Below are 15686 nucleotides of genomic sequence, written 5' to 3'. Positions count from 1 at the left end.
AGGGGGAGGGGGAGGGGGAGGAGGATCATAGTCCTTCTGGGTTCCAGAAAGGGCCTGAATTGATAGCAGCGAGGGCTGAGGTCAGAGGCCTCTGCTGGCCGCAGCTCATCTCTGAACTCCCGCCCTTCTCAGGCTTCCTGGTGACTTTATTTGCAACGCCAGCGCACCTGCGTCTGCTACAGTGGAGCTAGCACAGGCTCTGGGGAAAGCCAAGAACCAGCTGCAGCTTCTCTTTCCTGGCTTCCAAGCCCAGTGGCCTTAGGTAGCCTTCAGGAGCCTCAGTTTACCATCAGTTGGCCTGGGGAAGTAGTCCCTACATCTCGGGAGTAAGTCAGATCATGCAAGCTAGTCTCTCGGCACGGTTCTGGCACAGAGACAGTGCTCAGCAGAGGCAGCTGCGCAGGATGAAAGGCCCATGGCAGAGGCTGGATCTGCCATCTCTGTGAAGGGAAAGCACATGGGCTGGCTGCTCCATCTTGCTGTCAGACCTCAAAATCAGTCTCCCTGGAAGGCCCGGGCCCCACCAGAAAAGCTGCCGGCTCATACAAGCTCATACAAGGAAAATATTTGTATTGAAAAATGGCCTACCTCACAAGAGGAACAGTCCCTGACTTGGTGTCGGCTGGAGCCCCGGGCAGATGTTTGGAGCTGGCAAGCCTGGTCTCACCTGCTGAGCACCCTGCCCTTTGCTCAGCCTGCTGGCCTTGGCTCCCAGGGCCCAGCCTCGTCCCTTTGTTCTTGTGCGCTTGCTCTAGCATTGTCCCAGGCTGCAGGGAACTGCTTTGCGTCTGCTTCCCAACTGCTCAGGCACGTGCTGAGTATGTGGGGTTGGTCTGGATGCAGGCCCAGTGCAAGCAGCGTGCAGCTCAGGGGCAGATGGACAAGGCTCAGAGTCCAGGCTCTGTCACTCAAGCACGGCAAACCTCCATGTCCTCATGGATGAAATGGGACAGCGACACTGTCCAGCTCATGTGGCTCTGGGGGAAATGCCAGGGACCTAAAGTGAGTTCATGCTTAGCACAGTGTTGCTCCCAGCAGGTCCTCCATAAAGCACTCCAGGTCAGGCCCAAGAGCCGCGTGACCTCTTGCAAGAGGAGGAAGGTTCCCTCCTCTGAGGAGGGACAAGAAATCCAAATGTGCTTGGGGGAGGTCGGAAGCAGAACGCAATGTTCCTTAAGCAAAAGGACAATCTGCTGTGGCCCCAGGGTGTTCTGCTACCGGGACATCATAATGCAGGAAATACTGTTTTAGTTCCTCCCTTAAGAGCTTTCATAAGCAAAGAGGGCAAAAGCTTGGATGCAAATCCCACTCTCTTCTACTTTGCTGTGTGAACTCAGGCAAATCACTTTTCCGTTCTGGCCCTTGCTCTCATTACCCACAAAACAAAAGGGCTCTCCATGCGGTTCGAGGCGACTTTCTAACCTTTCAGTGTGACACTGAGGACCAGAAGTGGTTGGGATGCCCAGAGTCCAAGACTCTGGCTAGTTCTGCAAATAACTTCACCAGCTGACTATAGATAAGTTGCTTCCCTTTTCTGGGTCTGAGATTCCTCATTCGCAAAATGAGGATGTTTGGCTGGAGACCGCCAGTGTGTGGCACATCGGCCTCATCCTGTGTTTGTGCCGAAGTGCAGTCATCACTAGGGACACCCACCGAGGACCCCAGGGAGCCAAACAGAGGCTCAGCCTCCTTCTGGACATGGCACTGCCAGACACCATCCCAGGACCACAGCATGCCCACGTGGTGACACCTGTGCTTCCGGCTGTGCCCCTGAGGACTCCACAACCAGGAACTCTCAGCCACTCACCATGCTTGGTCAGGAACCTGAGGGCCTCCAGCTGCCCGCTCTGGGCGGCCACGAACAGGGGTGTGATGCCGTAGGCATTCTTGGACTCCACCTTGGCCCCACCGCTCACCAGGATCTCCATGACCTCCATGTCATTGCGTGAGACGGACTCGTGCAGCGCCGTCCAGCCCCTGTTGCAGCGGTGGTTGGTGTCTGCATGGTGCTGCACGAGCAGCCTCACCGCCTCTGCATTCTTGCGCTCACAGGCTGTGTCAGGGACAAGTCGGTCAGTGGGGCCCTGGTGGGACCTGGCCAGCCAAGACCACTCACTCAGTCCTCCATCAGCCATTCATTCAACAAATAGCAGCAGTGTCTATGCTAGGTGCTTGCTCTTGCCGGGAATCTAGGCTAAGTGATTAGAAGGAACATTAATATCAGCGCATATTTAGCAGTGCCTCTGTGTCACAGCACCTTGTGCGATTCACTAGTTTAATCTTTGACCCTTAAGGATGGTTTTGTTATTATCCCCTTCACACACGAGGAAAGTGAGACACAGAGAAAGGTAGGTGACTGACTTGGTCAAAGTGGCAGAACTGGCATTCCAACCCTGGGATTCAAGATCCAGAGTCTCTGCCCCCTTGAATGTTCCACAATATCCCTAACATGTCTCTTCTTCTAATGTTACTTGCTTTAGCCCTCCACAGCATCAAGGCTGGGAGAATCTTTCTAGCCACATCTAATGCAACTCTCAAAAACTCCCAGGGGAAGGACCATGATGAAATGAAGGCCAGAGTAAAAATACAGAAAGCTGGGGTCAAGTGGAGCCTTCTGTCTTGGTGGAGAAAATAAGCTGCTCAACAACTCAGCAGGTTGAGGTCAGGTCAGACCCTTCTGGCTCACAACTTGTCCACCTAGCTCACCTCAGGAACCTTGGGTCCTGGGGCTTGGTCTTGCTCTGGCCCCACACATGTGATCAGTCTTCAACTTCGGTCACTCCCCGTACCTTCTAGATGATCTTCCTGTTCATATTCCTCTTTGAACCCTCAACCCCATCCTCCAAGGCAGTTCATTTAGCTTTGAGGAAGAATTGGTCTTCTGAGTCCAGCTTGTCTTTGTCAATCTGTTTAATCTTTCGTCTTATACCTCACCTTGTCTCTAGACCCTAAACCTCCCCTTGCTCTGGCAAAGCCTCCCTACAGAGCTGCAGGTGATGTTGAGGTCCCCTGAGCACCTTCCCTGGAAGCCTGTCTGTGCCAGTGTCAGGGGAGGGGACAGGGAAAGGGACTCCCTGTGGAGTGTGTCCAGTAGGACCAAAGCCTCAGCTCTCTACCTCTCTAAGCCTCAGTTTTCTTTCCATAAAATGGGGGATCAAGAGCAGATGACAGGAGAAAGACTGAGGAAGACCAGGCTGGTAAGACTCAAGTCTGGAGCTTAGAAGCAGGAATGAACTCCTGCCTATGACATGCCAGCTTCCTGGGAGCTCTATTTGAGACAGCTGAGGCTCCAAGTAGTAGCTCTAGCACCCACTGGGACTAGATCCCACCACAGCTGCAGTCACTGGCTCCCACTTCCTGCTGCCAACAGACATTCCAAGTGTCAGCTCCACAGGCACAGGAAGTCAGAGATACCCACAGCTTTCAAAGCACAAAATCATTCCATGAGACCAGGCTGATTGCTTAATCTACTGGGCAAGAGCTAGATGCTCTCTGAGCTGAAGTCCCAGGGCCACACCGTGCTGGCTCTGTGATCAGGGCAACTCAGTCCACGTCACTGTGCCTTAGATCCTCATTCATAAGGTGGGGATGATAGTGGTGCCTACCTCCTATGCCTACCTTGCATGGAGATGTGGGTAAGGACCCAAGAAAAGAGCAGCACCTGGCTTGGGCATAGGAAGCACCCCAATGGTAACTACAGTGCCCATTCAGACTTTGACTCTGGATCATTTGAGGGCAGTCAGCAATGTCTGCGGATGATGCCCCAAGGAAGCCCTGGGGTCGTGCTGTGTTGAATGAGCATCCAAGAGGTACACACCCTTCTCCCGTACCTCTTTGCCTTTCCCATGCTGCTCCCTCGCCTGGCCAGCTGACATATTTCTCCTGTTCCAGTTCAACTCAGGCACCTTCTCTGTGGAGCCGCCCCACTCTCAGGACCCTTCTCCCCCACACCCCCAGTGCCTCCCTTCTCTGTACTAGTGGGCTGAGAAAGTGTGTCCCCTAGGGTGCCTGGCCAGAGTGCACCGCGGAGTGCTTGGCAATGTTGGCATTTACACACACGCAGGAAAGATTCAGGAAGCCAGTTATACAGGCACAGGGCTCCCTCTTCAAAGCTGACCATGTGAAAAATGTGCACACTGGCTGTCCACCTAGCTTTGGGACTCCTCCTGGAAGAAGCCTCGTGGGCAGGGACTCACCTTTGTAGAGTGGTGTCTCCCGGGACTTGTTGGAGATGTCAGGCTCTGCCCCAGCCTGGAGCAGCGAGAGGAGGCAGTCCAGGTGCTCTCTGCATGTTGCCAAGTACAGCGCTGTCTCCTCCTGCAGGGTGCGCTGGTCAATGGTCCCTGGGTAAGCTAGGGGGACACACCGGGAAATGCATGAAGGAGGAAGGGACCCTCAACGCAGCACACAGCAGTCCCAGTTTCTTTCCAATTCTAAGTCAGGACACATACGACTTTCTCTGAAGGTTACCAACCACGGACTACCTTCGCTTTGCTCTTTCCCAGCACTGGCTTGGCTTCTGGGTCAAAGAAGTACAGCTCAGATGCCACCGCTCCTCCAGGAAGCCTGCTGGTCCCCCCAGTGCCTTCCTGTCCCTGTGTGCCTTTCCTCCTCTTGCATTCCAACTGCTACTGTGGAAACCCCACCTCTCCTGCAGCTGTATCTTGGAGTGTGCAGGACTTCATGGGATCTGGGCCACATCAGGGCCTAGTGACACCTGATTACACATGGGACCCATCTGAATACAGCTCACACAAAGAAGGCTCGGGGAGGCAGTGTGACTGGCCCAGGGTACCGTAGCTGGTGGGAGAAAGACAGCTTTGGCAGGGCTTGGGTGCAGCTGCAGTATTTTCCACACCAAATCAGACCCTGGAACATTCTGGAACATGTTGACAGTGGCTGTTCCAGAAGTAAGCCCTCCTTCATTCCTTTTCTAGGAAGCAGGCTCTCCTGTCCTGAGAGAGCTAGAAAAATGGCAGCAGGGCATACGGGCTGTAGCGAGGTGAGGACAAGTCACTTCCCCTCTCCTAACTTAGCCACAGCAACTGTCCAGGGGAGGTCGTAACCCTGCTTGTCCCTTCCCAGGCCCTTTCCCACTTCTGGCCTCACCTTGCTGCAGGACCTTCAGGCAGCCCAGCTGACCATAGTAGGCAGCCTCGTGGAGCGGTAGCCAGCCCTCCTTGTTGGGCTGTCCCAGATTCTTCCCATCCTTGATCATTGCCCTCAAGGCCTCTTCATTGCCTTCCTTGATGGCCTTTAGCACAGGGTCCATGGGCCTGTGGGCCAAGGAACAGCCAGGTGTTGGGTGCAGGCTGGGCCAGGGCCAGGGGCCTGTCTCCAGAAGACAGGCAGGACCTGCTGTGGGGCTACTGTGGGGCTCCTCAGTGCTCCTTGTCCCTGAAGCTGGTTCCAAGGCCAGCACTTAGCCTTTGCACCCTGGTGGCTGTGTGAGCAATGGGCAAGCCCTCCATCCCTGTGGTTTCCATGGCTGCAGCCAATGCCATGCCAAGACCTCATCGGCCAAGAGGACATGGACATGGGCAGCAGCCTGCAGGGGGGTGGTTATGCTCCTCGGAGGGCTCTGCACTAATGAACTGCCCTCCCTGAGCACAGGGCCAAGCACCACCACCTAGGCCTCGAATGTCACCTCCAGTCAGCGCAGCGGGCCTCTCACTATCCCACCTCCTTGCTCGCTCCTGTCCCTCAACCTCACTCACAGCATAGCTAGCTGCTAAAAAGTGAAAACACCAGCGGCTAATAAATCTGAAGTCTTTACAACTGAAAACTTATAAAATGTATAAAGAAGCCAGGGTCAAGGTGAAGGACTTCTTTGCCTGGCTCATTAAGTCACTGCTCACTCGTCCATTCATTCACTGATCATTCATTCATTCATTCATTCATTCATTCACTGAGCTATCTTCCCTGTCACTGGGGACACAGAGGACCAAGGCTGCTGTGACTTCCCAACCCACTTCTGAGGTGGGTTCTGTGTACATGGCCCCATTCCTCCTGCCCAGGGGACCCTCCAAGCCAGGGGCCACGGTGGGCTCTGCAGGTCCCCAGGACCACTGCCTGGACCCTCCCAACCACTTCCCTCCAGGCTCAGCACTTCCTCTCGACTCTCAACCTTCTAGATTGTTAACAGCACCAGGGCACAGACGCCAGCAAAGCTACAGACCAGCAAGGACGAGGGGAAACCAACTGGGTGAGTCCTGAAGGCCCCATCCACACCACCTGAAGGAGTTCCACTAGGAACAGCCCGAGCGCCTCCTGTCGGCCTCAGAAAGCCTCTGCTAGGTGTGTGTCCTCTTTCTTGGGAGGTCTCAGCGTGAGCACACTGATGTGGAAGGGAAGGGACTGGCTCGTGCTTTGCAGTGTCATGAGAAGGATCAGGGGACCCTCTGACAGTATGGGTCTCTAGCTGTGGTGTGAGAGAGACCAGACCTAGGATAGGACCAGACACTGGCGGCTCCTATGTGAGCTCAAAGTCCCTGCCCCAAGGGCAGGTGGTCTGCTGGGAGGCGTCAGGCTACCAGAGACTGCAAGCCAGATGGGACCCTGGGACCCACACTGTCCTCTCCAATCTTGTCCTACAGAGAAGGAAGACCAGTTTGTGGAGAGCAGAACCCCATTTCTTTTCCAGCTATCAAAGCCACCTGGGTGCCAGGGGTGAGGCAGCCATGAGGTGTAGAAGGCCGGGAAGGAGCAGGGCAGTGGCTGGTGCTTGTCTCCTCTCTGTGAGGACCCCTCTGTGAGGCCTACTGTGACTGTCCATCTCCGACAGCACAGAAACAGTGGGGACAGCATGGGGTCCTCACCTGCTTTTAGCCATTCTAGGGTCACGGGTTGGGGGAGGGCAGAGAGGGGAGGGAGACACGGCCATCTCCCAAGGATCCCACTGTACCAAGCAAACAGAACCCCTCCTGTAGCAAAGATTAGCTCTGGATTTTGGTACTTGCCACTTAAATGAAGGCATAAGCAAAGCCAAAGCTGTGGATCTGGGGGTCTGGGATGCGCTCACATGATGCCTGCGGGAGGGTGTGGGGTGCTGGGGGACAGGACAGACAGAAGATGGGGCAACGCCTCTGCCCTGCCTCCCAGCCTCTGTGGGACTCAATTTTAAGGCCATCTCCCCAGTCTCCCTTCTGCTGGGGTCCTAAGATCAAAGTCCCATGGGCTTCTCTAGTATACAGGTACCAGTCTGGGTCATCTAAGGGGTCCTTGTGGAACCCCAGAAGCAACTGGGCCCCAGGGGGACACACCTGGGGGGCTGGCCTGGCAGGTGGCTCGGCAGTGTCCCCTGCTATCCTGGGGCTTCAGGGGTGCTGTCTACCCCCACCCTCCCTGCCACGACAGCTGGGGACATGAGCTTGTGATGTGGGGCCAGGCAGGAGTCACTTACGCCAGCTGGGAAGTCTTGAACAGGCTGCTGTTGTATTTCTGCATGACCCCCTGGAACAGACCCATGGGGGGCCGGGCCGGCGAGCTCTGGGAAGGCGCTGTGGACCTGAGGGGTGCAGAGCAGGCGTGAAAGAGGGAAAAGTACTCTACATAGGAGAAGCGGGTCATGGCTAGAGGCAGAAGTGAGGATGGAGCCAAGCTGGAGAGAGAGACTGAGTGACAGTCAGACGCAGGGCTCTGAACCAAAGCAGATGGCCAGGTCCTCTCTGTGTGCTGGACACAGCTGCTGTGTCTCCGGATTATTTTTGGCCCTTGGAGGAAGCCCTGGGAGATTTAAATGACCATATAAGACAACAATGAGGTTAACCTCACTCCTACCCCGCCGGCCCCCTCCCCAGCCAACCACAAGGGCCGCAGACACAGAGCAAGGTGACATTCTTCACCCAGGAGGATGTGAGAAGTGATCAGCTGCAGGTCCCTGAATATAAGGGGCTTTGCCCTTTGGCTGACCAGATACTTCCCAAGAGGATGGGAGGAGGGGTCTGTGGGAGATGAGGGCGACAAGGGAGCCAGGGTCTAGGCACCCAACCCTCCTCTCGGGTTCCAGGTGAGAGCCTCAAACATCAATCTAGTGGTCATGGGGTCAGGGCTCAGCATCAGGCAGATGTAGCCTGAGGTCCAGACACTGCTTAGCTGTGTGGCCTGGAACTGGTTAGCCAAGTCTGTGACTCAGTTTCCCCACCTACAGATGGCCTGAGAGCAGCCCTGGGTTGTTTTGTTTTGTTTTGAGTAACCGGGCATTGAACTCAGGGCCTTGCGCTTGCCAGGGAAGGGCTTATTCCGCTGAACCATCCCCCCCCGGGCCTCCAGCCCTGGTTTTGACAGCCACCAAGACCTGGATTCACAGATGGCATGAAGTGCTTTGTGAAGAGCTAGGCGTGGAGGAGCTCGAGGCAGTCACAGGCTCGCTTTAAGATTTCACCTCTCTGAACCTCCACTTCCTCACCCCCCTGGGTGCTGAAAGAAGATGTGGCAGTGCACTGTGACTGGGACCGTTTAGGGCCACAGTGAGACTGTGCTAGTTGGCCCCAGCCCTTTCCTCCTAGAAGATCAGCCCAGGCACCGCAGGCGCCCCCTCTGGGCCACCGCTGCTGCCTGGAGGCAGGGGAAAGGGGCCATCTGTGGGGTGAGGGATGATGTCACTTCTGTGACTGAAGCCTGCACCAGCAGCCCTGACAAGGACCCACGTTCTCCTTGGACAACCCAGAAGCTGCAGATTCCGTGGCCCTTGCAAGGCCAGGCCATGGGGCAGAGGATCCAGGAGGCTGTCCTGAGGGCGGTGACCTCCTCACCTTCTTCCTCCCCATCCTTCCATCTTTGCCCTCTACTCACCCTTACGAGGCCAAGCAGGACACCTTTGTGCCTTGAGGATCCAGTAATCGTTGTTTCTCAAGCCCAGGGATGGATGTCAACATCCTGTCTTTACAGAGGACAGGATGAGGAAACTGAGGCCCCAACAGGGCGGTAACTGCCTGAGGCTCTCCACAGCGGGTAAGCTAGCAAAGCCCAAGTTCAGATCCGCTCCTAAAACAGCTTCCTCCTCCACACACAGGGTCTGTTCCTGCCTCTTCGCCCTCTGGCCCCCACACAGATAGGCCCTGCACTTTGAACAAGGCTTTCCTGTCCTTGTGCCTCAGTTTCTTTATCTTCAAAATGCAGAGGCAGGACCCAGCTTGGGGGTTCCTCACCGTCCCTGTGGCTGGGGAAAACTCAGTGCTTGGAACAGATTCAAGGGCTACAGTTCTGGCCCAGGAGGCCAAGAACTGCCGGGCCCAGGGTTCCTGCACTGGCTCCTGGCCTGGAGAGGAGGGAAAGGTGCTGTGGAGGTAGTGACTACCCTCCACACCATGCAAGACAAATGGCCACAAAGCCCTTCCAAGCATCGCCTCCGATCCACCTCTCCATTCTTCCTGGAGTCAGGCCTGCCTTGTTCCCATTTTGCAGATGAGGAAACAGACAAGCTGAGTTCCACCCAGCAGTGAAGCTGTAGCTCCCGCCTGGTGTGGGGAGCGGGGTATGAACATTCAGAAGTCACGTCTTACTGTGTCTCCTCAGGACGGCAGAGGCTGCAGGGAGGGAGACAGGTTGCATACAACAGAGCCACAGGGAGGGAGCTGGGATCAAATCCAGAAGGTCGGTCTGGATGCGTGGAAATCATGCTCGAATAAAGCAAGGACCTAAACCCCCAAACCTCCTTCTCTGTCTACTGCCTCCTTATTCACTTGGTTGGGTTCCAGATGGGGTGACGGCTCAGGGTGTGAAGATGTTGAGGCTCAGGCTGAATGAGGACCAGGGCCTCTAGTAGGTTTCGTGCTGTTTTGACCCAAGACTGAGGCCCATTTCCCCTCCGCCACAACAGGGGAATTCCCAGCAGAGCGCAGCAGGTCTGGCCTGCAGGATGTGGCCACAGGTCGTGCCCTGGAAGAGGCCCAGGTGGGCCGTCTTTCTCTCTGAAACCTAGCAGTTCACATCTTGACTCTGCCTGCTGGGTCACTAGGCCTGCCCCGTCTTTAGACTTTCAGCTTCGGAGGGCACAAGCAAGGGCCCTGCGGGCACCTGGGCTCTCCCAGAGGTGGGTACACATGGGCTTCTTCATGCGAGTTGTCGGCTGTGCACACAGCAGCCCCAGCCAGTTCCTGCGTCAGGTTTTCCTCTTTGTCTTTGCTCCTTCTTAGCAGCGTAACCACAATTGAAATACAAGAGTGTCAAGACCACGAAGACCCAGCCTCCCACTTCATGGTGCATGAACTCCAGGTCTGGTGGGAGCCCTTGGTGAGCCAATGCCAGAGAAATGATCCTAATGCGTGTGTCAGCCTTTCTCTCTTTACATGATGGTGGAGGAGAAGCAAATAGAAGATGGTTTTGGGAACGAATGTTATATTTTCTTTTGAGACACACTGATCTGGCTTTCTGTACTATGATTCCAAAGACTCATTTGTTTGCCATTTTGGTCACAAGACAATAGTGACAAATTATTTTCCTGGAGTACTCACTGTGCTGGTTTCAAAGTGAAGCCTTTTGTCTAAAGCGCTGCCCAGGCATATGCAATGGTGCAGGCCCTTTGCTGGGCACTGCGGGCACAAAGGTGAACAACTCCGCTCCTTCACCCAGAGATCACAGCTGGGGACACTCTAAGATGGACTTTGCAGGATGACACTTAAGCTGCTTAGGAAGCAAAAGCAGCCTTGAGGTTGGTGCCCCAGGTACCCTGGCAGAGAGTGAGGAAGGGCCAGTTGAGGTCAGGGTAAGATGGGGAAGGCTCCAGGGCTTGCCTGACTGGGGATGTGGCTCAGCGGGACAGCACTTGCCTCGTGTGCAGGAGTCCCTGGTGAGCGGTGAGCTTTGGTTCTGACCATTTTAGGGATGAGATATTTGGGGCTCAGCAGGGGAAGGGAAATTGTCTGAGGTTGCACAGTGAGTATGTGGCAGAGGAAAGATCGGAACCCCCAAATCTACTTCTTTTTCCATTGCTTTTTTTCTAAAATTTTATTTTAGGGAAGGGTCTATGGGGTGTTCAGGGTCTCACTACTAGATCAGACTCATAGTGATCCGCCTGTTTACAGTCTCTTAAGAGTTGTGATTACAGGCTCACGCCACCACGCCCAATCTCAGTTGCCATCTCAGCGTGCCCCAGGGGTGGGCCAGCACAGCAGGACTGGGGATGGAACCTCTGGCCCCCTGCACCTGCTTGCAGGCGCTTTAATCTGCTGAGCTATTTGGCCGGCCCTCCATTGCCTCTTTATTTGCTCCTTTCTTCACTCATCCACTCAGGTATTCGTGGAGAGCTATTTGGTATTTGCCACTGGTAAGGCCTGGAGTTTCACAGAGAAGAAAGACTTAAGGTCCCTGCCCTGGAGGAGTTGACAGATTAATGTCAGAGACACAGGAGAAAGGAAAGTCACATCCTTGCTCTGGATCTATTGGGTGGAAACTGTACTATTGAGGGGTGAAAGTGAGCAGCGCCCTCTGGGTCCTGTGCCATCTGCAGTGCTGTGCCTGGCAGTGTGAACACAGGTTGTGTGTGTGTGTGTGTGTGTGTGTGTGTGTGTGTGTGTAAACCAAACCCTCCTCCAGGTGGGGGAGGAGAAGGGAGGGACAGAAAGAGGCCCCTGCGGAGTTGGCCAAGCCTGGTTGGGCATGTGAACTTCTGAGCCCACCTGGCTTTGGTTCACTTCCTGGCTATGTTGTGTGCTTGCTTTGTCATCCTGTTAAGAGGACACAGTAACAGGCACCATGCATGGCTTTGGCAAGTGTCAAGTGCATTGACCTCTCTGCCTGGTATGTGGGAGGAGCTCCCTGTACCGCCAGGAGGAGATTGCATTCAGGCTCGCATTAAGATCTTTCTGTCCCTCCAAGGCCTCCCTCCAGACCCAAAGTGGTAGAGCTGAGCCCGGGCACTCTCAGGCCTAGCCAGGGAGAGAGGATTCAATTTGGTCCGCCCCTGCAAGACTTGCTTGTCTGTGGGGACTGCCTGACCTGGGCTAAGTGGTTTCATTTCTCTGTGAGGCCTTTTCCCCAGGAGGCAGAATAACTGTGAATGGCTCCATGTGGGTCTGTACTTCCTTACCCATCTGTGGAGGAGGGATCGGGGCTGGAGCTCGTGGATCCCCTCATCCTAATGTTTCTAAGCATCCTCAGGATTCCCAGAAGGAGCTCTTGCACTGGGGAAAGGGCTGCGGGTACCCAGGGGGACATGCCACTCCGTGCAGCAGGCCCCGTCTCTGGTCTCTGGAGGGAGGGTGCCAGATCTCTATCAGGTTCTGTTCAGAGAAAGAGGAACCTGTGGTCTGACTTCAGCTGAACCTGAGCCAAAACAGGAACCAAGGCCTCCTGTACCTGGCCGCAGGGAACCAAGTCCTGCCTGTGGGATTCTGCTTCTCCCATTGGGTCCCAGAAGTGGTGACTTCAGGGACAGCTGAGGAACCCAGCCATCCCATACTACCAATGAAATCTGCCTTGGCACGGTCACTTGTGGAGAACCCTGATAGGTACATGGAGGGGCAGGCTTGAGCTACACTGTCACCTCCCTTCATCCTCTATCAACTGTGACTGCGCTGGGAAGAGTAGAGGAAGCAGGGTTCGGAGAGCTTGGGTGACTGGCAAGGTCACGCAGGAAGGCAACTGGCTGCTGGAGAGAGGAGGATTTGAGACCCACGCTGCGCAGCAACACTGTCACCACAACTCCTTCCCCACCTCCAACTGCATGGCCTGACCTTGACTCAGGAGGAAGCTAAAGCATTTTTGCGGTTTCTACATAGTTTCTAAAAGCATTTGAAGATCAATTGCTTGATCACCTCTCTGCCTACCACCTTCTACAAAGAAGGTGTCCCCTAGATCCAAGATGGTGTCCCCTGGCCACATGCATCTAGGGAGCTCCTGAAATGTGGCTGGTGGGAACCCAGATATACTATGAGAATAAAATATACACTGGATTTCCTTTCTAGGGACAAAAAGAAGGTAAAAATCTCATTCATAATTTTATGTCCATGACATGGAAATGATAATATTTGGGACAAAATATACGGGCAATTCCAGTATGTAAATTAATTTCACTTGAGTCTTTGCTAATGACATCTTTGCTTGGTGGCTGTAGCTCTCGCCACATTCCACTAGGTGGCGCTGCTCTTCAAAGGTCCAGTAGCTGTGAGTGGTGCTGAGACAAGATAGCCAGAAGGAAGGACAGCTTTATTGCAACTGTCTTCTTTTGCCTTCCAGAGACGGCACAAATAGGGTGAGTCTGCGCCTCCGATCCGCGGTGTTCAGCTAGAAAGTCAGGGCTGCTCGGGGCTTTAGAGCTGCTTCGTTCCAGTGTTTGCAACTGACCAGCTTTGTGACCTTGGGCCAGTCACTCAGCCCTGAGCTTCGGGTCCCTCACCTGGAAAAAGGGTAGCGTAGAGACAGCCAGAGAGTCCCTGGGAGGTCAGACGACCAAGTGAGCAGTCAACCTTGGGACCCACAAACTCTGCCTTCACAATCTTCAGATAAAAAATATTTTAAGAAAATGCACGAGTTCTGTGTATTCAAAGTGGTTGGGATAGATATATAGTTACATTCTCTTAATGAATAGAATGATTTGTTCTAATGGTGTTTGTAAATAGGATATCAAGTCCGCATCTTGTACAGCAATTAACCACTAAGAAGAATGTATGCAGCGTGTTAATTATTGAAACTGTCCTACCGATTTGATTTGAAACTGTCTCATTGCTATTTGTTTATCAATAAAATTATGGCAAAAACAGAAAATGCACCAGTAGGTGTGCAGACTTCCTCTTTGGCTTTATTCCCTGACCAATACAGTGAAGCAACTTACACTGCATCTACATTGATTCAAGAGTTGTGGCTAGTGGCCGGGGAGATGGCTCAGTAAAATAAGCACTTCCCTGGCAAGTGCAAGGGTCTGAGTTCAATCCTTGGTTCGGAAAAAAAAAAAAGTTATGGCTAATCTAGAGGTGCTTTACAGCATATGAAAGGATGTGCAGCATATGAGAGGATGTGAATGAGTAAATATAAGTAAATATTGTATCATTTCATTTTTTTTCCTGTATTTAGGACGGGGTCTATAAGGTCTTATTATGTAGATTGGACTCATAGATATCCTCCCATGTTCAGCCTTCCAAGTGCTGGGATTACAGGCGTGTGCCACCACACCCAGTCTCAACTGCAGTCTCAGAATACCCCGCAGGCACGCAGGGGATCGAACCCCAGCTACTGCGCTCTGCCTAAGCAGGCGCTTTAGTCAACTGAGCTATCAGGCCGGCCCTATGCCATTTCATGTAAGAGACTTGAGCAGGGCTATTGGTATCCATGGAAACCACCCCCTTGGACACCAAGGACAACTGTAGCCACTCACTGTAATCCTTGACAATCCTTTATCCTTAGGTAATGCAGAAGTCATTACAGTGTTAAAAACATCGTAGAGAGCAGGATAAGGTCAGGATGGACAGCATCTGCATCAGCACCTTACATGTACCCTATGGCGCCGTTCACTGGGCAGCCTGGCCTTGCTTACCTGGTCCAGGGGTAGAAATGGGCTGGCTGGCGGTTGGCCTGCACTGACCCAGTGGCCTCAGCAGCGGTGGAGCCAGTGGGAGTCGAGCCCCTGGTCTTGTCCACCAGGCTCTGCTCAATGGCCATCTGGATCAGCTCCTCCTCGCTCAAGCTGCTGTACAGGCTGTACTCCTCATTCCCAATGGCTCGCTGTCTGCCCCGAGAACTGATCTGCATCGCCATCTCTGCCAGCCCTCACCCTGGCCTCCAGAAGAGACTCTCAGCAGGGGGAAGGAGCAGCAGATCTGAAGAGCCTGTGAGGAGACCGAGACCGTCCTGGTCACTAAATGTTTATTTGTTCTGCTCACCCCCCGAGAAACCTGCGCTTTTTTCCGCCAGTCACACATTGTTTTCATTCCGCCTCATCACCGTCTGTCCACATGCACCCCTCTATTCATCAGTCCACCCATCTGTTCATCCTCCTGCAGGCCCGCCTGGTTATGTATCTCTCCATTCTCCCATCCGTCTATCTATCTAGTCAGGTAATCTACTCTCCAGTGCACCTGTGCATTCTCCTACCCTGTAGCTCCCTACAACCACTTAGCCCTCCACTTCCCATTAATCTCCATGAACCTATCTTATCTTTCTTTTTTGTGGCTGGCTCAGCCTGCCCCAAGAGTGGGGCTATTGTGGCATGTGGTGCTGTGGATTGAACTGCAGTCCCTGCACTTACCTAAGATTGCCTAAGCAGTGGCTTTAGTCTGCTGAGCTATCTCACCGGCCCTCCATGAACCTATCTATCCACACATTCATGCAGCCATGTATTCGTCCATCCAGCCGTCTACTCATCTCTCCACTATCCATTGCCTGTTTATTTGCCTGCTCACTCAGCATGCGCACCCATCCATCCTCCCATCCATCCACTTACACACCTGTCTTTGCAAACATTCTCCAATCCGTGATTCATTTGCCACTGTGGAAAGCCTGCCTATACACGTACATGTTGGAAGATCATTCCCTGTGCCACTACTGTGCATCAGGCACTCTCCTGGGGACACAACAGGATCCCACAGCTCCAAATACCACCCTATGGAGTTTTGCATATATTCTTTCCTTCCAATTACTAGGGGCATCCTACCCTGACATGTCCCCATTGCTCGTCACTGTGGGAAGGTCAGGATCACTAGGAATGAACAAGCCCAGGGCTCCCAACTAGTTAACATGAATCACTAATAAAA

General features: G+C 53.8%; 1 protein-coding gene across 2 annotated transcripts in view; it reads right to left on the bottom strand.

Moving 5' to 3' along the window:
• The window catches only part of Asb2 (ankyrin repeat and SOCS box containing 2), a 36285-nt gene that overhangs the window by 11083 nt on the left and 9516 nt on the right, over nucleotides 1-15686 (bottom strand). The window contains exons 2-6 of one of the 2 annotated variants that reach the window (XM_004635144.2): nucleotides 14471-14762; nucleotides 7403-7507; nucleotides 5110-5276; nucleotides 4197-4352; nucleotides 1808-2053 (exon numbers count right to left, since the gene is read on the bottom strand). In XM_004635144.2, coding sequence (XP_004635201.1) covers nucleotides 1808-2053; nucleotides 4197-4352; nucleotides 5110-5276; nucleotides 7403-7507; nucleotides 14471-14691 — 895 coding nt within the window. In that variant the 5' untranslated portion in view covers nucleotides 14692-14762. Of the gene's footprint in view, nucleotides 1-1807; nucleotides 2054-4196; nucleotides 4353-5109; nucleotides 5277-7402; nucleotides 7726-14470; nucleotides 14763-15686 lie in introns of those variants that run through there. The other variant, XM_023719618.1, reaches the window with a different exon arrangement.

This window comes from Octodon degus, unplaced genomic scaffold (assembly GCF_000260255.1).
Source record: "Octodon degus isolate 3935 unplaced genomic scaffold, OctDeg1.0 scaffold00070, whole genome shotgun sequence".
NCBI lineage: Eukaryota > Metazoa > Chordata > Mammalia > Rodentia > Octodontidae > Octodon > Octodon degus.
This window is presented reverse-complemented; position numbering and strand designations above follow the sequence as displayed.